Source organism: Colletotrichum chrysophilum (assembly GCF_026319265.1).
Source record: "Colletotrichum chrysophilum strain AFK26 chromosome Unknown scaffold_77, whole genome shotgun sequence".
Lineage (NCBI taxonomy): Eukaryota > Fungi > Ascomycota > Sordariomycetes > Glomerellales > Glomerellaceae > Colletotrichum > Colletotrichum chrysophilum.
In genome coordinates, this window is record NW_026517364.1 from 146,824 (window position 1) to 168,329 (window position 21,506).

General features: G+C 54.1%; 9 protein-coding genes across 9 annotated transcripts; 4 read left to right on the plus strand and 5 right to left on the minus strand.

Moving 5' to 3' along the window:
* Positions 1 to 647: 647 nt before the first annotated feature.
* On the plus strand, positions 648 to 2,141 carry COL26b_008648 (uncharacterized protein; the record flags this gene model as incomplete). The annotated part of the gene is made up of 5 exons (XM_053181398.1): positions 648 to 776; positions 1,189 to 1,318; positions 1,384 to 1,421; positions 1,478 to 1,653; positions 1,718 to 2,141. The coding sequence occupies 5 exons, from the start codon at positions 648 to 650 to the stop codon at positions 2,139 to 2,141; spliced, it is 897 nt and encodes a 298-aa protein (XP_053034674.1).
* Positions 2,142 to 2,397: 256 nt separating this feature from the next.
* Positions 2,398 to 3,399, minus strand: COL26b_008649 (uncharacterized protein; the record flags this gene model as incomplete). Its single annotated transcript, XM_053181399.1, has 1 exon — positions 2,398 to 3,399. One exon carries the CDS (start codon positions 3,397 to 3,399, stop codon positions 2,398 to 2,400), a length of 1,002 nt encoding a protein of 333 aa, XP_053034675.1.
* Positions 3,400 to 4,758: 1,359 nt separating this feature from the next.
* COL26b_008650 (uncharacterized protein) lies at positions 4,759 to 6,153 on the minus strand (the record flags this gene model as incomplete). The annotated part of the gene is made up of 3 exons (XM_053181400.1): positions 4,759 to 5,002; positions 5,072 to 5,312; positions 5,370 to 6,153. The coding sequence occupies 3 exons, from the start codon at positions 6,151 to 6,153 to the stop codon at positions 4,759 to 4,761; spliced, it is 1,269 nt and encodes a 422-aa protein (XP_053034676.1).
* A 500-nt stretch (positions 6,154 to 6,653) lies between these two features.
* COL26b_008651 (uncharacterized protein) lies at positions 6,654 to 7,438 on the minus strand (the record flags this gene model as incomplete). Its single annotated transcript, XM_053181401.1, has 2 exons — positions 6,654 to 7,230; positions 7,284 to 7,438. 2 exons carry the CDS (start codon positions 7,436 to 7,438, stop codon positions 6,654 to 6,656), a joined length of 732 nt encoding a protein of 243 aa, XP_053034677.1.
* A 263-nt stretch (positions 7,439 to 7,701) lies between these two features.
* COL26b_008652 (uncharacterized protein) lies at positions 7,702 to 9,017 on the minus strand (the record flags this gene model as incomplete). The annotated part of the gene is made up of 3 exons (XM_053181402.1): positions 7,702 to 8,031; positions 8,108 to 8,656; positions 8,715 to 9,017. 3 exons carry the CDS (start codon positions 9,015 to 9,017, stop codon positions 7,702 to 7,704), a joined length of 1,182 nt encoding a protein of 393 aa, XP_053034678.1.
* Positions 9,018 to 14,681: 5,664 nt separating this feature from the next.
* COL26b_008653 (uncharacterized protein) lies at positions 14,682 to 15,471 on the plus strand (the record flags this gene model as incomplete). Its single annotated transcript, XM_053181403.1, has 2 exons — positions 14,682 to 14,772; positions 14,825 to 15,471. The coding sequence occupies 2 exons, from the start codon at positions 14,682 to 14,684 to the stop codon at positions 15,469 to 15,471; spliced, it is 738 nt and encodes a 245-aa protein (XP_053034679.1).
* Positions 15,472 to 16,809: 1,338 nt separating this feature from the next.
* COL26b_008654 (uncharacterized protein) lies at positions 16,810 to 17,246 on the plus strand (the record flags this gene model as incomplete). The annotated part of the gene is made up of 2 exons (XM_053181404.1): positions 16,810 to 17,047; positions 17,176 to 17,246. 2 exons carry the CDS (start codon positions 16,810 to 16,812, stop codon positions 17,244 to 17,246), a joined length of 309 nt encoding a protein of 102 aa, XP_053034680.1.
* A 2,294-nt stretch (positions 17,247 to 19,540) lies between these two features.
* Positions 19,541 to 20,229, plus strand: COL26b_008655 (uncharacterized protein; the record flags this gene model as incomplete). The annotated part of the gene is made up of 2 exons (XM_053181405.1): positions 19,541 to 19,920; positions 19,980 to 20,229. The coding sequence occupies 2 exons, from the start codon at positions 19,541 to 19,543 to the stop codon at positions 20,227 to 20,229; spliced, it is 630 nt and encodes a 209-aa protein (XP_053034681.1).
* Positions 20,230 to 20,958: 729 nt separating this feature from the next.
* On the minus strand, positions 20,959 to 21,244 carry COL26b_008656 (uncharacterized protein; the record flags this gene model as incomplete). The annotated part of the gene is made up of 2 exons (XM_053181406.1): positions 20,959 to 21,152; positions 21,205 to 21,244. 2 exons carry the CDS (start codon positions 21,242 to 21,244, stop codon positions 20,959 to 20,961), a joined length of 234 nt encoding a protein of 77 aa, XP_053034682.1.
* Between the last annotated feature and the right edge of the window lie 262 nt (positions 21,245 to 21,506).

Consider the following 21,506-nt stretch of genomic DNA (forward strand, 5'->3'; position numbering starts at 1 on the left):
ACAAGAATGGTGAAATTCATTTGTACACACTTGGAATATGTCTGAAGTATCCGTAATATTCACGTCATTGCCCAAGTTGAGCAACCAATAACATACTTTACGCCGGAGTATTCTTTCCATAGTCGAGCCAGGCGTTTGCATATTCCTAGGATTGTATTCCCGCGCAGCCAAAGATATCAAAGTTCAACTTGACCACATCCAAGAGATCCAGTACTGCAACATCAAGGGTCACCTCGGGGCCTGCCCGTCTAGGGAAGGCGGAGCACGAAAGTAACCGGTGACACTTGAATGATAACGCGCGATGGATCCTCTGAACCCCACTTCCCTCGGCCGGAGAGACGAAGCGCGCAGAGACGATTGGTTCACGATATGCAGGGACGGAGAATACGACGCCGCTAGCGAAGAAATGGCGAATCCAGAACTCGAGGTCCTCCATGGGTTCCGGTCGTTGGAGAACCAGAGTCTTCAGCGAGGATCCTTGCTGAGGAGCGGGTAAAAAAAAGAACGGGGTGGTGTTTTGCTACAAATCCCACCCCTCCGCTAATCTTTCGAGACGGACATTCAACTCCGACAACCCGCGCCCGCCACAGACGACACGATTCGAAGAATTGTCGTGATAGTTACCTTTGATCCTTTTGTTGTGAAAAATGGCTGAGGAGTCTGAGACGGGACAGGTCGCCGCACCTGCGCCTGCGCCGGCGCCTGCACCCGCCGCAGCCCCGCCAGCCCCGCGACCTGAGCCGGCGGAGGCGGTTGAGATCGCCGACGAGGCATATGTCAGTCCCCGCTGCGACCCCGTCGTACCGGCGCCTTGGGATCAAGAGATTGCTGACAATATCAGGCCACGGATGATACGTCGTCAATGGACGAGAGAATGTGCGAAATCTTTTCCCTTACCTCCGGTCGCCTTCTCAAAATGCTAAATCTGTCAGCTCATCCTACACTGCTTCGCTCACATCCAGCGTCGTCGACTATCCCATCGAGTATGGTCGTCGTTATCATGCGTATCGTCCCGGATGTATGTGCACTTTAGTGTGTCCTTAGTTGCCAGTTGAAGGCCTTACAAATCACAGTTTGCTGACACCCTCCCTTCACGTAAAATAGCTTACAAGTTCCCCAACGATGAGGTATGACCTTCGCCGCACAGGGAAACACTGCGGGCCTGACGCTGATCCTGGAGTTCCGCAGTTCGAGATGGACAGACTCGACCTCGCGCACGCAATGATGGTCAAGGCGATGGGCAGCGTCCTCTTCCGCGCCCCGCTCAAGAAGGAAAAGGTTCATCGTATCCTCGACATCGGAACGGGCACTGGAATCTGTAAGTCTTAGTGCAAACTGAAATCCGTCCGACAAGGTACACATGCTCATCGCACAATTCGTCAGGGGCTGTCGAGATGGGAGACATTTTCGAGAATGCCGAGGTAATTCACACCCCGTCGTCACTCACCGATGAGACACGATACTCACGCAATGACAGGTTCTTGGCATTGATTTGAGCGCCATCACGCCCGAATGGCATCCCCCAAACGTCAAGTTCGAGATCGACGACATTGAGGAGTCCTGGGTCGGCCACAAGAAGTACGATTTCATCTTCTGCCGCTACATGGGCGCCTCGATCAAAGACTGGCCCAATTTGATGAAGAACATTTATGAGTGAGTAACACACACCCCCATTCACCTCTTGACGGCGGGAACAAAACACTAACAACAACATTAGCAACCTCGCCCCAGGCGGATGGGCCGAGTTCCAAGACGTCAACACCACCTTCTACTCCCAGGACGACACCTACTCCTCGGAAACCGCGACGGCCAAGTGGATGAACGGCTTCATGGAGGCCTGCTCCGCGACGGGCCGCGACCCCAGCGTCGGGCCGAAGCTCGAGGGCTGGGTGCGCGACGCGCAGTTCGCCAACGTCGTCGCGGACCGCATCCGCGCGCCGCTCGGGCCCTGGCCCAAGGACAAGTGGTACAGCGAGCTCGGCATGATGAACCTGATCCTGACACTCAACGGGCTCGAGGCGCTGTCGGTGAAGCTGTTCTCAGAGATGCTGGGCAAGACGCAGACGGAGATTGCGGTGCAGCTGGCGCTTGTGCGCAAGGAGCTGAAGAGCAACTCCTTCCATGCAATGTTTGATATGTAAGTTGTGTTGGTGATGATTCTTGAGGACGTTGCTGATTTAATTTAGTCATGTTGTTTATGGCCAGAAGCCGGCTCAACCTTAGCAATAGGGGGCATGTATTCATTCTGCGAAGGAGCTTATTACAGCATTACAAAGTTTGCGATTAATCTCGAATCATATTACTGATTAAAGCCAGACAACGAACATAATAAAATGTGTGGTAAAAGCTGATATCAAGCTAAACTATCAATAGCATCCTCCACGCCTTAATACCAGCTCAGTTCCCACCATACGTCTGCAGCCAAAACCCAAGGAAAGCATAACCCCCGGCGCAGCGCACATTAGAGTTATTCGGGATCATGTACACAAACCCGCCCTGGTTCGGGCAGTACCCAAAGCCATAGGTGACGGGGTTCCCGCTAGGCGAACCACTCGACTGGCAATTGCCGTAGTAAGCACCGTTCGTGCGGCCGGTGTAAGTGCACGTGATGGGGTACCCTCCGGCGCCCTGCTCGGCGCTGAACACCCTGTCATTAGCTGTCGGGGGGTCCGGGAGGTAGAAGTCCATGAGTAGCTTGGACGGGCTGTTGTATTTGCGCAGCAGGCCGGCGTTGTCGACGTAGAAGGGCGTGGCGACCGAGGCGTCGCGGACGAGGCGGAGGGCGCCGTCGCTGTCGGAAGTGACGTAGAGGCTCCTATCGCCACTGCCCTGCAGGATGAAGGGTGTGGGCGTGTTGGTGGGCGTGTAGGCGGCGAAGACGGTGCTGGTGGTCGTCACGGTTGTGGTTGCGGCGGGAAGGGTGGTCGTTGCGGCGGTGATGCCGTTGCAGGAGCAGGCGGAGGAGTAGCGCGCCGTGGGGCCAAGGGTGCCGATGGTGGACTGGCAGGCGGTCTGGATGTAGGATGGCATGTTGCTTGGCTTGTTCTGCGAGGGCGCGCAAGACGGGCTGGCAGCAGAGGTGGTGATGGCCTGCCGGGCCTCAATCGCCTCGCGCCTGAGCTTGCGGAGCCCCGGGTAGGGGTTGCTCAGGGTGGTGGTGAAGGAGGTGATGGTCGCGGTCTCGGTGACGGTGGAGGGGCACGGCGTCTGGGTGATTTGCATGAAGGAAGAGCAGTCTGCGGAGGCGGAGGCTGGGCCTGGCTTCGAGCCGAGGAGTGCGCGGAAGCAGTTGTCGCGGGCGCAGGTTGCCTGACGGCCGAGAAGCTCGTCCATAGGGGAGGCGGCTACATGGTTGGCGATGATGCCGCTGACCAGAGCGTTGAGGAGAGTGGACTTCATGGTGGTCAAGACTTTCTGACGTGAGAAACAAGAGAAGGATAGAGTCTCTGGTGTTTTGGGAAGGTCCTTTTGTTCTGACTGTCGAGAGAGTGAGGACCAATATGATTCTCCTCGGGGTGGGATGACTTTATAGACGGTGATCGGGCATGGAATCGAAGCAACAGAACCCAATTTGAATACGATATCACCAGACGTGGACGGAGATGGTTCAGCTGACAGGAAGAGAGGTTCACCAAGCCTATCCGTCTTGGACATAGGGTCTCCCAGCTGAACATCGTGAAAGCTAAGGAAGCCCCATCACCTCGCTTCGCTGAATCTCATGCCTCGCGTAAATCCATCATCGTGGTACTCTCCATTCGGCGGTTCCAGAAGCATGCAAAGAAAAGATAGTCATGATGAAGTGGAGTTGCTGAGCTGCAGAGGTCTCGCCAAGCCCGAGTTCCTCTAAACCGCTTTCCAACACAAGCCTTGTATCTTCCCAATTAGACATGCCCATAGCTGAAAAGGGTAATGGGAAGAAGCATCTTCTGAGACTGAATCCCGTAGCTGAATGGCATGGGTATTTCAGCAGACAGGGGCATCTCACTTCCTCCGCATTCCAGACTCTGCCCAAATTTACTTTGCCATGTGTACCACCGGGGCAGACGGGACCCCGGGGACGGTCTGGCCGCCATTTCGAACGGTTGAGGCAGAGCGGGCCGCATGCTTTTTGACAGGCGTGGCGCTCGGTACCTAACTTCTCCGGCACTAGGTCACTCGTGCAGCTGTGTAATAGTGTGGGCGCTATGCCGTTAGTCTCCGACTAGCTGGCTTTGGTGGCGGGCTGAGTGCCGGGGTATCAAGAACTCCAACGAGTCCTTCTCCCGAATCGGAGTTGTCTAGGCTCAAGTCATCCAAATTGGGATATCAACGCGGGTCAGAAATACTTTCCAGAGGGCAATTTGTGCAGTTTACGTTCGTTTAATGGACATATTCTGTTCAGAATTCTAGACTTTGTGCGAAATCCCCCTGCACTTCATTGGTGCACCGAACAGCTTTGCACCAAATGCATTCTCGGCGCGTCGTGTCTTGAATCCTCGCGAGGTCATCATTCAAGCCCAACGACACATCACGTGGTCAAAGCCGGCGAAGAGACTTCCTCGAGAACGGAATTGCCGTCTCGGAGTATCTTATCCTTCCAGCTTATAATCTCTGTTAAGGCAACCTACAACGGTCTTAGCCCCTTCAATGATAAGGTATTCAGCGTCGGAATGAGTCTCTCTCATCATACCTCCACGAAAAGCCTCTCAAGTTCCGCATATGAAAACAACACGTCCCTATTTATACGGCATCACAACAAACCTCGTTGGAGAATGCCCGTTAGTTCAGCTCACCAAGCTCCTTCCTCGGCCACGCGCTGTGAGTTGGCGGAACGAGCGTCTTATCCCACGCCCACTTCTTGGCCAACTTATCCTCCAGAGTCCCCTGGAGCATCTGCACCACGTACTTGCCGAGCACAGGCAGGAACTTCCACCCGTGGAACGAGCCGATCGTGGCCACGTACAGGTTCTTGCTCCCGGAGTGCGGCGAGATGATGAAGTCCTCGCTGGGCGAGACCGCCTCCCTGGTTACCAACACAAATGTCAGCATTTTGATCTTCTGCAACATCACGCTTTTGATATGGAAGCCCTACCAGCAAATGCGGTAATTCTCCACCTTCCAATCGTCGCTCAGCTTGCCGTAGATGCTCTTCCCAGCAAAATCGACATCCTCTTTCAGAGACTTGGGAACATCGAGCTGAGCGTAGTCAGGCCCAGATGGCGGCCGCGATATCTGCGACCCGTTCTCGTGCGGCTGCGTGTTTCTGAAGATAATCTGCCCCCAGAACTTGAGCGTCTTGTCGCCCGAGTGAGGAACGCTTCCGTTGCTCGCCCCTATCGTGAACCCCATCGTCAGCCAAACACTCACACAGCATCCTACCCAAAACTCACCCCGATCAGGCGGCACCATCGAAATCCCAACCGGGCCCCCGTAAAGATTCTCATCCTCCACAGGCGCAAACCCCTCCGTCACAGCCGCAGCCACAAACCTCTCCCCAGCCAGTACCTCCGCCCTCCCGCTATCAGCCAGCAACTGCGCCGTATACGCCCCGGTGCTCAACACCACCTTGCCCGCCGTGATCCTATCCCCCTCCGCGGTAACAACCCCCGTCGTCGCCCCCTCGCCATCAAACTCCAACCTCGCAACCTCCGCCGTCACATACCTCACCCCCAACCTCACCGCCTCCGCAATCGTCGCCTCAAGCGCCTCCTTCGCCTCCCCCCACCCGCTCTTCCGATTCACAAACACCTCCCTCACGCCCGTGAAATCCCCGCCCTCAAACACGCCTCCAAACTCCTTCCTCGCCTGCTCCACACTCAGCGCCTCCAAGCCCGACTCCACGCCCAGGGCCTTGTAATTCTCCCTTACGACCTGCGAAAAGTCCGACGGCGAGACCCAGCTCGCGCCGCTCTCGTGGTAGAACGGCGCCCACAGCGGGTCGGCCGCCCAGAGCTGCTTCGCCTCGAGCGCGAGCCGCATGTACTCGATGTCGGCGTAATCGGCGCGCACGACCTTGTTCCAGTCCCAGGAAGCGGCGACGCGGATGGGCGCGGCGGCGGCGTTGCGGTCGACGAGGGTGATGCGCGCGCGGGGCGAGGCGCGGATGAGGTGGAGCGCGGTAGAGGCGCCGAAGACGCCTGCGCCGAGGATGAGGTAGTCTGATGACTCGACCATTGTTGTGAGAAGTTGGAAAGAAGCAAAAAGGTAAGTATTGCTGAGTCCCAGCGAATCAGTTGTCTTTGAACAAAGTGAGTTTTCTCAGTTTAGCATTCCAAATGGGATGAGATAACGTCGTGAATGCTGTTGCCCGCGGGGCCGCTCGAGGTTCCCCATCTTATCATGTGACGTCATGTGATGAGACGGGCACGCAATCAGCAGACGGTGCATGTTATCAATTATTCCCGCGATCACAGAGTGATAATGCAAGTGGAGGACAATATCGCGATTCGTGCAGATAAACAGTTGGTGATAGTACTTGTACTCTACCACAGGGACGCCGAGCTATGCAGACTAAATCAACATGGCTAGAACAAACCGGGCTAAAAATGACAATGGAATGATGACATGCTTCGTTCGCTCTCAAATGCATAAAAACCAAAAACACGGCTCGTACATCTGTATCAAAGTGGCCCATGTCATCTGTACATAAATAAAACAATCGAGCTTGCAGGACCTCACTTTGAGCCACCACTCAGAACCCACTTCTCCACCAAGGCCCAGAGCTCGGCGCCGCTGCCCTCGTTCGGCCCAGCGACGGCCCGATCGCTCTCGGCCAGCAGCTCCTTGATCTCCTCCCTGTCGGGCACCGAGTAGCTCGGCGGCTTCGTCGTCTCGCTTTCCTGAATCGCGAGCTTGACCCACGGCTCGAGGTACGGCTTCGCGGCCTCGGGGATGTCCTGCTTCATCGCCCACGCCATGGCCTGCGCGGCCTGCAGCAGGTGGACGGTCATGCGGACGACGCGCGCGGTGAGGCCGCCCATCATGCAGAGACGGGTGAAGAGGTCGTTGGTGGCGGCGTGGCCGTCGTTGAGGAAGGGGATGAGGGCCTGCATCGTGACGAAAAGCTGGCGCGTGGTGTAAGAGTTGACGGTGTACTTTTGGAGGTAGGCCTCGGCGAGGGTTGTGTCGGAGAGGCAGTGCTGGAGGGTGAGGGATTTGACGGTGGTGGCCGTGTCTGTGAATGGGGTGTCGAATTTGGTAGAGGGATGGAGGGAGGTGAGGAGGACGTAGGCGATTTCGTTTTCGTGCATCCTGAGTGTGTGGTTAGCCGTGAATATTATGAGATAGGCACAGCGGCGGCTCACCTGAGGAAGGCAGTGGAGGGAGTGAAGTTGAACTCCATTCGAAACCGCTTCGGAAGATCCGCCCTGAATTGTTGCAGCTTGCAATACAGGCTCTTCCTCCGTTTTAGATCCTCTGCGCTGCCCTTGATGTTGTCTCCTGATGTTATGTATTGCATGATCTCATACTGGAGACATGCAAGATTGCTATTGATGGTGGCTATGCCGGGTACCAGGGGAATCTGTGTTGTCGATCCTAAATATGGCCGTCCCAGTACGTCCAGATTGCCTCTGTTCTCGAGTGCATCCGATCCATTGTTGTCGAATAGTTTGGGTATCGGTGGAGGTGGTATATAAGATACTTGGTGGTAAAAGTATGAAATGCGACTGCCCGTCATTGTCAGAGGGATCTCCCACAAGAGAGCCGGGAACAAAGGCCGGCCTACCTTTCCATGAAGAAAATCGCCCAGACTGCCTTTGATATAGCAAGTCGCTCGCTCGCTTCCTGAGGATCGTCCTCTTTCAGTTGAGAAAACCTCCGCTCTGGCCTGAAGCGCTTATACCGCTCCCAAGCCATGTAGCGATACATCTTCGCCGTCGGCTCATCGCCGGCAATGCTGGCTGACCAGTCAATGAGCACAAGCGCGATGATGGTCGGCAGCGTCGCGCGGCCTTGGCTCTTCTCGACTAGCTGCATGACTTCGTCTCGGAACCGCCTTGCCAAGTCTTGCCCCGTAATGGCGCCAAACTGCTCGGCTCGTTCTACAAACGGCTTAAAAAAGCACATCGTCAGTCCCGCCATAATAATATTACCGCCGCACTGGATCTCGAGCAGTGGGTACACTTACACTTCGCAGGGCGCATATGGCGTTTACGAGGATGGGGGAGCAGTACTTTGCCTTCTTGACGTTGCCGGCCCGCATGTCGGCGACAAACAGGTCGCGGTCGACGGCGGGGAAGGCGCTGGCGTTCTCCCAGCTGAAGAAGTCGGTAATGAGCTCAGATACGAGCCCGTCGTCTGCGATGGCTGTCCAGGGTTTCGCGGGGACGCGGATCAGACTATTTTCCATGGCCTTGTCGTTGAGCTTGGCTAACCTTGAATCGCTCACGCGCTCGTTGGCGGCGGGCGAGGGGAGCAGGATCTCGGCCTGGCGGATGGACTCGAGAACCTTGAGCGGGTCCCCGGAGACGCGGATGCGGCGGAAGATCTCCTGGGCCTCGTCCTCGGTCTTGCTGCAGACCATGCGGAAGAGGTCGCGGTACTGGGCGTTCTCGTTCTCGAGGACGTTGGCCTTGCGCTTGAGGGCGAGACTGACGGTCTCGCCCTGGTTCGCCTCATAGTGGCACTCGACGTTGCGTTTGGTGCAGTGCTGGCATTTTGGCCTGCTTCCGTCACACTGGCATGAGGTGTTAGTATTTAAGTCTTGGGTGGTGGTGGATGAGGCTCTCTCTCACCTTTGCTTTCCTACGTCGACAGTTGTCGCAGGCGACGGCAATGACCTGCCTCTTTGACCCCGAAGTACCCGACCGAGGCTTGGCTTCGCCGGATGACTCGGTACTCGGACTCCTTGCCTCACTGCTATCGGACCCCTTCCTCGGAGGCTCAATCGGGAAGCCGTCTGGGCCGTGGGCGGAGTGTGAGTGTGTTGTCGTCGTTACCGTTGCCGTTGTTTGCGGCGCCGGCACGATCCCGGCCTGCGTGGTCGTAGCACCTGGCGCGGGCAGGATCACACGGCGACGTTTGGAAGGGAGCGACATTACAACCGCGAGAGGGGCTTTCGTCGCGCAAAGCCTCGCTATTTCTTCCGCATGAATCAGAACGAGCGTGATGATGGGTGAGAAGTGACGGGGACGTGAATCGAACGAAGGGGGAAAATTGGCTTCCAAGGTTCGTAAAGTGAGCCCGAGCCCGGTGGTCGTTCGAGTTTACACTACACGGGCAGTAACAGCGCTGAATCTCGATCACTGATCAGTGGGACTGCCCCTGGGACGCTGGAAACCGCTACGGGTGGGTCCGTCGGAGCGATGCTCCTATTGGCTGCGGCGCTGGCTCCGACCAATAGGAGGCCGTCGGAGCACGCTCCTACACTCTTATGACGCCCCTCTGCCGCCCGCCGCCAGGGCAAGGGCACCTAAAAGTAAATGGGACAGGGGATACCCAAGATGGGGCCAGAGGGCGACGTGCAAGTCCACGATCTCAGTAGAGAATAATCAGAAAACAAACAAGTGTGTTCAACCGATCATGTGGACGCATGTGTCTGGTCAAAATCACGTTGGGCACCTTGAGCATTCTTCAGTTCAGATGCATCCAAAGTCGGGGCACTGTCTCCCTTCATTGGTTGGTTGGTGCGTGTGTGGCTGTCAAGTGTCATGATTCTCCGGGGCCCCAGGGGTAAAAGTCTAGACCAAGTCTGGAAGGACCGGTCAGAAGCCTGCCCACTCCCCTTTTGCCTTTGGTCCCAATCATCATTGACGCCTAACTTCATCGGCCATGTCTGGGCCAAGGAAAGGGGGCGTCGGAAGAATGCACTTGGCTACGCGCGTGGCATGCATGTCTTGCCGTGTGCCGTGTTCCACACACACGCGTGCTTCTTTGAGAAACTGACGTAACTCCACCAAAGGCATCCAACTCGTCTGGGTTCTGATAGGCCTTAAGTAGACTTACTACTGTCTCGGGAGTTTACGGCACTGCGTCAAGTTGTCTTGCGTTTGGTGCTCTCACAAATGTCTTCATTCTCTGACAATGTTGATACAACATGCAACACATTCTCAAGTAAATCATACTCTGGGTTTGTTGTTGGAAGCAATGACCCCCACTATCTCTATCAGGCTGACAATTCAGGGGGACATTTAAGGTTGCCCCAGATTCCTCATGAGATCTCTTATTCAGAAGAGATGATATCATCTTATTACGAGCCTTTTCCTAACCCTTGGAATCCGAGGAAACAAGCTCTTAACACGTTCTCGATGGAAAACCATGTTAACGGTGTAATCCCCATAATCATCCGAATCAGCTTCTGAGTAGCTCGCGGTGTCTGCCGTTTCATTTCCGTCATACAAATCATCAGTGTATTCGTTTTGTGGCACCTGTGCCTCAACTTCCTGGCCGCCGGTCGTTGTGTCGGGATTCTGTACTCCTTCTTTGTCCAAGACATCTTCCTCAGGGACTTGGTAACTTTCTGCCCCCCTCTTGGGCATCTTTTCTAACCGAAGCCCTTTGATGTGGCCGATTCGTTCATAGACCTCTTCATTTGGCTTCTCGGGGTCATCAACCCTCCCGAGCGTGATGATGAACGGCTGGACCGCGCACTCGTAGTCTTCAGGCGAGTAAAACACAACGATGGCCTCCCACCTATCCTTGGCCATCATGAGATCATGAATCGATTTTTGATCTTTGTCATCCGGCAGAGTCTCTAGGCCGATCTTTCCCGTCAGGTGGTATTTGCAATCGCCAACGTCTATCGTAACCCTCCCTTCGCCAGGATGGAAGGTTAAGCCGCTGCGAACTGACCATGCTTCCAGGTGTAGGTAACGAGAGAGTTGAGCGGAGGAATTCTGCGACATGTACTCTGACAAAGATACAATCTGACCGTTACAGTATTCGAGCCGAACGTCGATTTCCGGGTCTGGCATCAACACATTGTTCGAATTACGGTCAGGCACATCCAGGAACCCAACATTGGCTCTGCAGGAAGACCAAGACCATGTAGGAAACCCATGCCGTCTTCGAAGATCGGGACTTGCCGAATGCCATGCTAAGCTGAATCTAAAGACGGCATCTTCGGAAGCGAAAGTGACGTGACTCAGGGGGCCAGGAGACGAGCCATCTAACACATTCAAATTGGCCGCAAATGGCATTCCCCATGCATGGAAAGCGGCGTCCTTGGACTGATCCTTATAGTCATTGAGAGTGGCGGTGATGGCGTTGAGTGCGTCACTTTCGAACGTGAGATTTCGTTTTGAGTAGTGTGAGATGTGCTCCCACGCAGAACGATTGCGAACACCAAAAAGACGCTGTGAAGATGTGTTGGCTTCCGACGGATGGGTAAGACTTTCGCACTTCTGGCTCTCTGCACATACGAATGTGACCTGGTGGGTGTCGAAGATGAGCTGTCTGACTGAGAACACACCCTCTTGGTATCTTTGATAGAGTTAGATTCAATTTTAGCAGCATTTCCGCGGTACAGAAGTATGGAGTGCAAAACTTACGTCCACGCTCTAGTGTTCCACTTGATACTTTTTGAAGAGTGTGCGAAGGGGTCAAGAGCTGAGGCCAGCAGACGTCCTCCGACGTTGGCGTGGGCCTGTGTTTGCCGTCTTCTGGTCGAGACACCCGGCAGCCCAAACGCTGAATCACTCCCCGCGGCCGCGATTATGGTAAAAATAGCCTGCCGGTAGATGACATGCATCTTGGATAAATGATCGCTGAGGATTTCGCAGTCATCTTGCTTGATGCAATATCTAAGGTAGGTAAGTTGTCAGCATCCAATCTTGTATCCCACCAAAATTGAGCCTCTGGCTTACCTATCAACCCAGAGATACACGAGACCCATTTCCCTCACTGCGGCCATCGCATCTTCGATTACCAATGGCATGCTGAGGAGGCCGTCTGAAGGCTCCAATGATGCCTGGAAGTCGTTCGATTTATCCGGCTGGCCCCAGACATAGCTCAGCGCTACGTATGACGCCTCAGGTGTCGCAGGCTCAAGACTCCTAGTGTTGCAATTGATCAAACAAAACCCGGCGATGCTGAGTTCCTCTTTAGCTGACCGGCAAGCCTAGTGAGAGTCTTCACAGGTTCGGACGAAGGATCGCAGCAACGTCCAGTCGATAGTGGGTGGCACGAGCCGGCCTGCCCCCGTCTTTGGGTCAGAGCTTGACAGTGGGTAAATACTTCCCAGATAACTTGCAACGCCACTCTTTTCATCTTTCAATCTCCCAACCTTCAGAGCAATGAAGCCTACATCGGGTATATCCATGTCGGCCGTCGTCGGGGGGCAGCGGTCGTTGGCTGCGGCGGCGGCAACGTTGGCATTGCTGATATCGGATTTGAGAAACAGCTCCTCATTGTGCATTGCGCCATCCAAGATGAAGCCGAGATAGCGCGCGTAGTCTGAGTGGCCGATGCCCTCCCACCTGCTACTGTTCACTCGGTCTGCAAATAAAAAGTACCCGTGGACGAAGGGGTCGGCATTGTCATGGTTGCACAAGAGGTCGCAAGTATCGTGGTATGATGTGAGGGATTCGTCTGAGAAAGGTCTGTGAACTGCCTCAGCTAACAAACGACACAACGGGCATTCGCTTGATAGCATGTCATGCGGCACGGCGCCCAGTTTTGTGACAATCTGTGGAGTCTCGTAGTTTCCTGCAAATATTTTGTCCAGATCGAGACTATCGCATCTCCGACAAAGTGGCTGTGCTACTTGGGATTCCATCGTCGGATAGCTGGTAACAGCTCCTTGACTGGGAGGTGTTATGATTTCAAGAGACTTCGTGGTGTGAGACAGAGTAAGCATTAAAAATGAGCGGGGTAAATTCTCGCGGTGGTGCTTGATTTGAGTTACAGCCAATGACTGGAACAAAAGTCCCATAATATTGATGCCTGCCTCACTCGCTGTAAGGACGCAGTGAGAGCTCCACTCGGCGATGAACATGATGACTTCGGCCAACTAGGCCCGTATCAAGAACTAATTCTCAAGCAACTGACTTAGTTCATGGACACCAGTAGTATGAGACAATCCTCAATAAGTTTGAAGCCTACTTAGTTCAGCAGGTTTGCCTTTCGCTTCATAAACAAAATCATTGAATTGCCAGACATGGTCTGAACGCCTAGCTCAATGATCTTGTAAGCTAGGTTGCCGACTGTCCGCCACCTTGTTACGGTTACGACATAATGCATGAGAAAGTCCAATGAATCTATTATGGATGTAATAAAAGCAAAGCAAACCGAGAATTTTCTTGAAGCGTTTCTCTAGAATTATTCATCTCGCTGTCGTTTGTTCCGATGGTAGGGTTTCACGAGATGAAAAGCCCAAGAACTAGATATGGGCCACCTGGACAAGAAACGAAGGACAGGCAGCATGGCACATCGAACTGTCCCAACGACGAATTATCCTCGGTTACACGCTCAAAGGGAAAGAGATTTCGCACATCCGGCCTCCTCCGAAGCGGGTTTGCCTTATTGTCTCAGTCTCAGATTACTCGTGTCTTGCATCCCGCCCCCATCTTAACGCAGGAGGCTCTTGGACTCGCTCAACTCCACGAATGAACACACAATCAGATACCAAGCAAGGGCTTGTCCGTCGTACGGACTCGTGCTGACCGCAAGGCGGTCTGCGGCTCGGCAGAGTCCAGACCTCAACGAACCGGTGGCTCCTCCAGGATGAGGCACTGAGACCTCAGCCACGTGCTCAGATCATCGCGGGGTTCCTGCATACAAGCAAGCCTCTCAAACGTCCGTGGCTAGGAAATGACACACAGACTAGAAGGCCGTCTGAGCACAATCTGGGAGTACCCGGCCGATATTCGTTCTACCAATAGGGCCAATGGGATGTACTTCCCCTCGCAAAAGTCTTGGAGAAACTCAAGGCCGTTCGACGAGGCGTCAGCCAAGCCACACAACGCTGCTCGCCATTTCGACCGCCAAGACAGAACACAGCAGAACAGGCGTCCGGCGGTCGGCGAAGGGACGCTAGCGCAAGGCATTCTATTGGCTAGTCCGCATCGTATCTTGTCAATCCATGCCTGGCCATCTCGTCTTTGCACCGACTCTGTGGCTCATTATTTCGCGAAAGAAAGTTCACTTCCGCTTCCAACGGCAAGATTTAGCTTTATAATTCAGGTGATAATGAGGGGTTCACCTCGAGTGGCGGCAAAATTCCAACACAAAGTTTCCTGCCAGAATATTGCTCAGCGTCTGCTGTACTGCCATCCGGTGTTCCAGCGCAGAATGCTGTCCCAGTCCGCCGGTCCAGCACCCTAATTCCTGCGCCAAGCATCATGGGAAGAGAAACGCGGCGTCAAGGGTTCAGAATCTGACGATGGCTATGCTCTCTTTCCTTCCTTACTTCGCTAGCAGGTCTTGGCCGGCCGACTCCAGCGTCTTCCCAAATATGCGTCGGGATCTCGCTGACCGTTCAGGAGGCTGCAAGCCACCCACCTCGGAGAAATGAACTTTCGTGAGATGCAGCTATCCATGGACCCCGGAAGCGCATGGAAGAAGTTTATAAGCCTGCTGCGAACCCTCAAGAAGTGGAATTATTCACCAATCCAACCTCATCTACCATTTGTTGCGCTGTCGCGATTGAGAGGCGAACATTCTCTACACAGCTTGCGACCATGTTAATCATATCGTCTTTCGTCGGTGCCTTGCTGCTGGCATCTGAAGCCTTGGCCTGCGCGGGCCATGAGAATTACCATGCCATGGGGATAAAACGACAAACTGCTCCTGTCCCTCCCAAACCGGCAGACTGGGCCTATGAGGCTTCATTTAATTGGGGTCGCATCAACCCGAGTAAGCGAGCAAGACTGATCTCATTTCTGAGCCTCACTCTAACCAGCCTCAGACTACAGTCTTTGCCAGACAGGCACTCAACAGTCACCAATCGCGCTGTCATTCAGCCACGGCCTTGCTCTAAGCCACGTCCTAAAGTTCAACTACCCAAACAAGACCGCTGGCAATTTCTACAACTGGAACTACGGGCCGGCGTTCACCGTCACGCACCCTGAAGGTGTCTACACGAACAACCCATCCTTTACTTACGATGACATGACGCTCTACCTGAAAGGCTGGCACATCCACTCACCAGCAGACCACACCGTCAACGGCATGCGGTCCAAGGCTGAGTTGCACCTCGTACACGTGGACGAGGAGGGCCATGAGAAGGCTGTGCTGGCTATCCGCCTTGATCCGGGCAACGCCAACAGCACCTTCTTCAACCAGTTTCCCAAAATGATTGGTTTCAACGACGTGGGCATGCAGCAGGAGATTGCAATCGACCACATGCCCGCTCTGGAAAGCGTCCTCCTCTTCAACGAGTTCTGGACCTATCAAGGCAGCCTGACGAGCCCGCCTTGCCACGAGGGGATCCGCTGGTTTGTGTCTCGTCAGGTCATGTTCACTGGTGTCGAGCAAATGCGTGATATTTTGGGCGCAAGCACGTACAGCGCGAGAGCTGAGCAGGAAGTCTGGCAGCATCGCATCAATGATTAGAGAGGATGATTGGATGTGCCTGGGGCTGAGGCAAACAAAGTGTGGCAATGACGGTGGCGCAAATGGAGCAGGCGACGACAAGGGTGGAGGAGAAGTTGCAGTCGGTCGCGATGTCTCGCCTGTCGTGATGATCAACGGTTTTTTCCTTGTGTTCTCTCTATATCTCCGCTAGCATCAGATACCATCTAGATCTCCTATCTCAAGTTGAACACAGAAGGATGTTTCAAAACAGACTGTCGGTATTGACGTGCGGTCAATTTGAGCTTAATTTCTCCTCCAGATGCTAAAACTTCTCCACTACCTTAGCGGAAACAGGCGGAATCGTCCTTCCCCTGGGCGGTGTCCACCTCGGCCGCTCCCTCGAGCCCGGAGCTGAGGCTGACCCCGAAAGAGCGAGAAGATCACTGCCGGTCATGAGTCGCGGCGACCCCGATAATTCATCTCGTCGTGAACCTTCTTGGATGCCAAGACCACGGTCTCATTTCTTCCTTTTTGCCCAGCCCCAGTCACACCACTCCACCCCTCGTAACGTCATGATGGTGTGAATCCGCGCAACTGTCTCCGGCCCAACCTTCTTCTCCCAATCTGCCGTTCGTCGGCCGGGCTTCCACGGCAGAGTTGAGCTTCGTAACACCAGCGAACCCCGCCCGTGTCGAAGAGCTATCAACCCGGCCGGCAGCAGATAAGTCTAAAAGCTTGCGCGTGCGTGTAAGCCGGTGTTCCCCCCCCCCCCCCCCATCACACAGCACTGAGCCAATCCCCAACAGCCGATAGACCGAACGCGGATTGGCGGCTTGTTTCAAGTTGAGCAGACTTCTGCGGATTGAGCGAATTGGAAAGAAACGCATCTCCCCACAGGTCGGGTGGTGATCATTTCAACACAGCCCTGCTCAGCGCAATCACCGTGGCTGAGATCCCGGGCCGGGGTTGCTTGGCCGTTGGGACGAACCATCGCTGTTGGCTCGTTCCCTGATCCGCCCTGGCTTGGCAGATGCAGCTCTATATAATTAGCCCTGCCCAGCAATGATAGACCCATCAACTGGTGGATTTCGAGCGATAAGGTGGAGTTGTGATGGCGCAGAATTTTGCAGACGAGTTGGGACTGAATTGATTGACACGGGACAGGACGGGAATTGTTGTTGACGTAGGTATTTGGTTGAATAGATCGGCAGGGCCGCGTGGTCTCCTCCGCGGCGGCTCTTGTCTTCCCCGCGTGATCTTCTCCGTTTCCTCGACCACAAATGTGAGCGATCCTGCTCTTCTCCAGTCCGTTCCGGCGCGTGAGATTTTGATCCCAGTAAGAGGAAAACCCAATTCGGACGTCCGCTGCCCATCTCGATGCGTTCCGACACCGCTTCCGCTCTCGGCCTTTTGGCCGGCCTCATCACCACCACCGCCGCCCGGCCTGACCTCCGGTATCAACAGATTCGACGACAGAACGCTCAGGATTGTCTGGAGGACTTGGAGGATATCTTGGACGACGCGCCGACGACATCGCTATGGCCTGCGACAGCCTGCGACTTCACATCGACCCTCTCAGGGGCCGAGCTCACAACCAGCTATGCGTCATTCAGGAGTAAGATGGCTTCGTGGTACAGCAATGACTTGGACGACATCACCAAGCTTGAGAGTAGCTGCACGCAATACGTATCGGTATTCGACTCGATTCGATATTGTTATGTGACGGGACCGTACCCAACAGAGTCCTCGTCAACAACATCCGCATCGGCAACGGCGACGGCGGCAACCACCACAGCAGGATCGTCGACGGCTAGCAGGACCTCAACAGGAGCTACAAACACATCAACAACGAGTGCGACATCAACATCAACGCCGGATGATGGGGGAGGTCTAGATCCTGGCGCGAAGGCTGGTGTTGCCATTGGCATCGTCCTAGCTCTCGTACTCATACTGTTCATCTGCTGGAAGTTCTTCCAGAGATACCGATCAAGCAGGTTAGATGGAGCTGGGGAACATTCGATGAAGGGGGACGTCGAACCGCAGATGCACTCGGCCGCAGCGATGGGCATGGCTGGCGCAGCTGGGGCCGGTGCCGGTGCTGCTATGGCGGCGGCGGCAGCCCGGACGAAATTGGCACCTCCGGAAAACTCAGTGTATGCTTTCAAGTCGGAGCTGAGCGGCGACTCCCGGCCGATCTCCGAGCTTGATCCGGCGGCTGCCGTGGCTGCTAGGCCGTCCGACCCGCCCCGGCACATCGCCGAACTGGATCCGGAGCCACCTACTCAACTAAGTGAGCTACCGGCTGATAACTACGATCCGACGGCGAACAATTCGCCCCCGCCAGCATACGTCTCTCCGATGCCCGACGGCTCCAACCGAAATACCCTAGACACGGCTGTATCGCCTCTCTCTCCAGATTCGAGCACAATCCAGGGACAGGGACTGGGAATAACAACGGGTGAAGAGATATCTCAAGGATCCAGCAATAGCTCTGGAAACGCCCCTTTGGTGCCACAGACACAAAACGACACTGTACAACATGGCTGGGGTCGAGGTTGGCTTCGCAGGGAATGAGAAGAAAAGGGCCAGTAAAGAATAACGCCCAGTGAATGCAGAAGAAATGATTTGGGCATGCTATGTGGAATAGGAAGGGTTCGTTGATCACCAGTCACAAAATGCTTTCCGTGAGGCCGACTACTAGTAATCCGCGGTGGAAGAAACTGGGCCAATTTCAACGGACAGATGGAACTTTTCATGATGTATTGAGTGGTAGAGCAAGACTGCTACGCCGACAATTAGTAGATACCCTTCGAACAATAAACATTTCAGGAGAAATACGCTCAGCATTTGTCTACTTGGTTACCTTATGAATGAGATGTGTAGATCTAACTTACAGGTCTCGCCCGTGCACAGTGCCACTTGATGTAAATTGCCTTCTCCGGTGGCGAGTGTTCTTGCATTGGGCGATGAAATGCCTTTTAAGACTCATCTGCCTTTACGGAATATTCAGCGCTATGCAGTTCCATTGGCTACTTGTTTTGATTCCAAACATATTTGAGCTATGAGAGATTGGGGGCCATTCTTAACAACAACGTCCGTCTCCGAGCAATGCTAGACAGGTCTCACCTAATTGCTCTGCCTCATCGCCAAGACGAAATCTCTTCCAAAAGACTGCGCCAACATGTCATTCACGAATGCCCAGCAGCAGTCTGTCTAATTTTCTCTTGGTAGGGAGATAAGCTAGTTCGTAGCTGGTTCTTGGCTCTCCAAGGAACTACTTCGGATGCGAAGGCCTCCGTTATTTGCCCAGTACGCCAGCGAAAGTATTTGCAGCTTGCAGCATCATAGTCCGGAGAAAAGCAGACATGATCGTCTACCTAGCCTAACGTTTGTTCGTTTTTCTGCATCCAATTGACCATACTCAGGGCGCCAATATTGTTAATCAGGCTTCGGCACATCACCGTTGGATTGAGGGCCAAGCAATCGCCAAGGAGCTTGTCCAATATTTGGCGCTACCGGACAAACCTAGACAAGACACAACAACTCCCAATTCTTCTCGGTAAAAGTCGCTTCCGCTGCCGAACCCCAACTGATCGGCGGTGTCATGACCGTAACCCCAGCACGGCGACGCGCGCGTCCCCGGATCGGGGGACCAGAAATGTTGCCAAGGGGCCCCGAACCATTGCCGGTCAGATTTGCAAGCAGGGTAGGAACTTCGCAAGCCTCTTGGCCCATTCATCACGACGGTTTCTCAAGGCCACAGCACCGGAGTTCAGTCCTGGGTGATGTCGACCCGTTCCATAGCCCCTTGGCTCAACCAACACATCACCAGAGGCGGCATGTCTAGCTTGTGAAGATCTTGGATTTTGGCGGAGGTGTGGGATTCCGAGAGTCGGTTGTTGCGGACTTCACCAACGTCGAAACCGAGTATATAGAGTGCAATGTCTCCATCGTTGAATCAGGTTTCAATTGGAATCACACAGCATCACACTCTAATACCTTATTGTAACTTAATCCTATCAGTCATCATCTATCTGTATTTCTCACCAAATATTCAATCCTCACCTTGTCACTCTCTAAGACCCCCTTTCTTACAAATACCAACAAAATGAAGTTCGCTCTTGTCCCCGTGGTCCTGGCTGCCGCCGTTGCCGCCACCCCTATCAAGATCATTGAGGATGTCACCCACATCATCGGCTGGCATAAGAAGGGTTCCGGAAACAAGCAGGGCTGGGGCTCCTCCGGTCCCTTCCACTTCACCTCGACCTACCACGTCGTCGCCACCCCTGACCAGGTCGTCGACAACAACAACACCGCCACTGGCGGTCTGGCCGGTGCTATCGGCTACTTCAACTACGGCATTAACTCCCAGGAGGATGTCATCTGCTACAACATCACCCTGGTGAACTTCCAGGGCGAGTACCAGTCGCCTGCCTTGACAGCCACCCACATCCACGAGGGACAAAAGGGCCGTGCCGGTCCCCCTCGGTAAGCCTGATGCCAGGACCTGAGGCCGTAGGAGTTCTTGACTAACTAGGATTTTTCAGCATCGCATTCCCCAACCCCCAGCCTGTCGAGGGCACTGAGAACGTCCGCCGCAGCATCGGATGCTTGTCCGGGCCCTTCCGCACTGGTGTCAACGCCACCGGCACCCAAACCGACAACGGTGAAGGATTTGAGGTCCGCCAGATCGAGGAGGACCCGTCCAAGTTCTTCACTGATGTTCACTCGAGCCTGGCTGTCCCGGGTGCTGTTCGTGGTCAGCTCAGCGACGGCGCCAACCGCAACTGCGACTAAGTTGTTGGGTTGTGCTAGTGAATGCTGAAAGCCTTTCTTTTCTTCTGATCGTGTTGATATATACCCTTGACATGATATCTTCTATTAATATACTACACATATTTTGAATACTTGACTCCAATGCAATTTCGCTACGGGACACGAACGCGATACTGCCCTAGGTGGTGGTCCTCTTGGATGGTAATTTAGGGCTTGCAGGCCAAGATCCTCGGCTTCACGTACCAATCGAAACAAAATTTAGCTCCAACTCTAGACAGCGATTGAAATCAACTTGCAAAAGCATTGGTACTCGTCTCACACGAATTGACAAGCATCTGAAACACAATACCACACCCCGTAAATTTAAGTATGAGTATGTAGCACAAATACTACTCCTAGTAATCCGACGTTGAGTGACGCGGAGCATAGGGTTTACATAGTCTCCGAATTTCACACGCCAGGTGTTTCCTCGTCTGTTTCCTCGCATAGCTAAGCATGCCCCTCACAATGATTACAAGCCAGACATGCATTTCCAGCAAACGACAATCAGTAATGAAATTTAACTTTCGAAATGAGTTATCAGCACAAGTCGAACACGCTCGCTTGTCAACCGAGTCTGAGTCGTTCTTCATAAGTAATTTGGCAGTCCTGCTGTCATTACAGATATTGCCTTCCATGGACCAAGAATGATAATTATGACTTCCTCTACCGTCTTATCCTCACTCCACAAGCGCTCCAAAGCCAAGGTATCTATGCACGTCCAGCGGCGCCGCCATTTGCTTGAGGAAGGAACACTGCGAACTCCCCATTCATATTCGCCACCTTAAGTGTCAACTCATTCTCTTCGGCCTCGAATTCGAGCTCTCCGAGCGCTGGGTTGATGATAAATGCGTTCGCTTCAGGAAAAAGGCGACCGATCTGACCCTTGCTGATGTCCAGCTTGTCTAAGGCTGCGTTAGCTTCGCTTGCAATGCCAAGAGACTTTTCAGAACTTACTCCCAGGATTCAGAATATAGTCAATCTTGGACAATGTCATGCCCTGTGCGCCCTCTGCAAGATTCACTTTAAATGATACTGCTTCGACGGCCGTGAAACCTGCCGGAGGTGGTGCGGGCGCTCTGTTCTCAGTGACTGTGAGGGTGCGTCCGATGGCATTTTGGAACTCGACTTCGAAACGACCGTTTTTCTAATCTGAACGTTAGCTTGTGTGTCCTTTTGCTCATGTTAAGGCACCACTCACCCCCGGTGGGAAGAGAACGTCTTGCTTTACGCCTGCGCCGCCCAATCGAACTGGGACA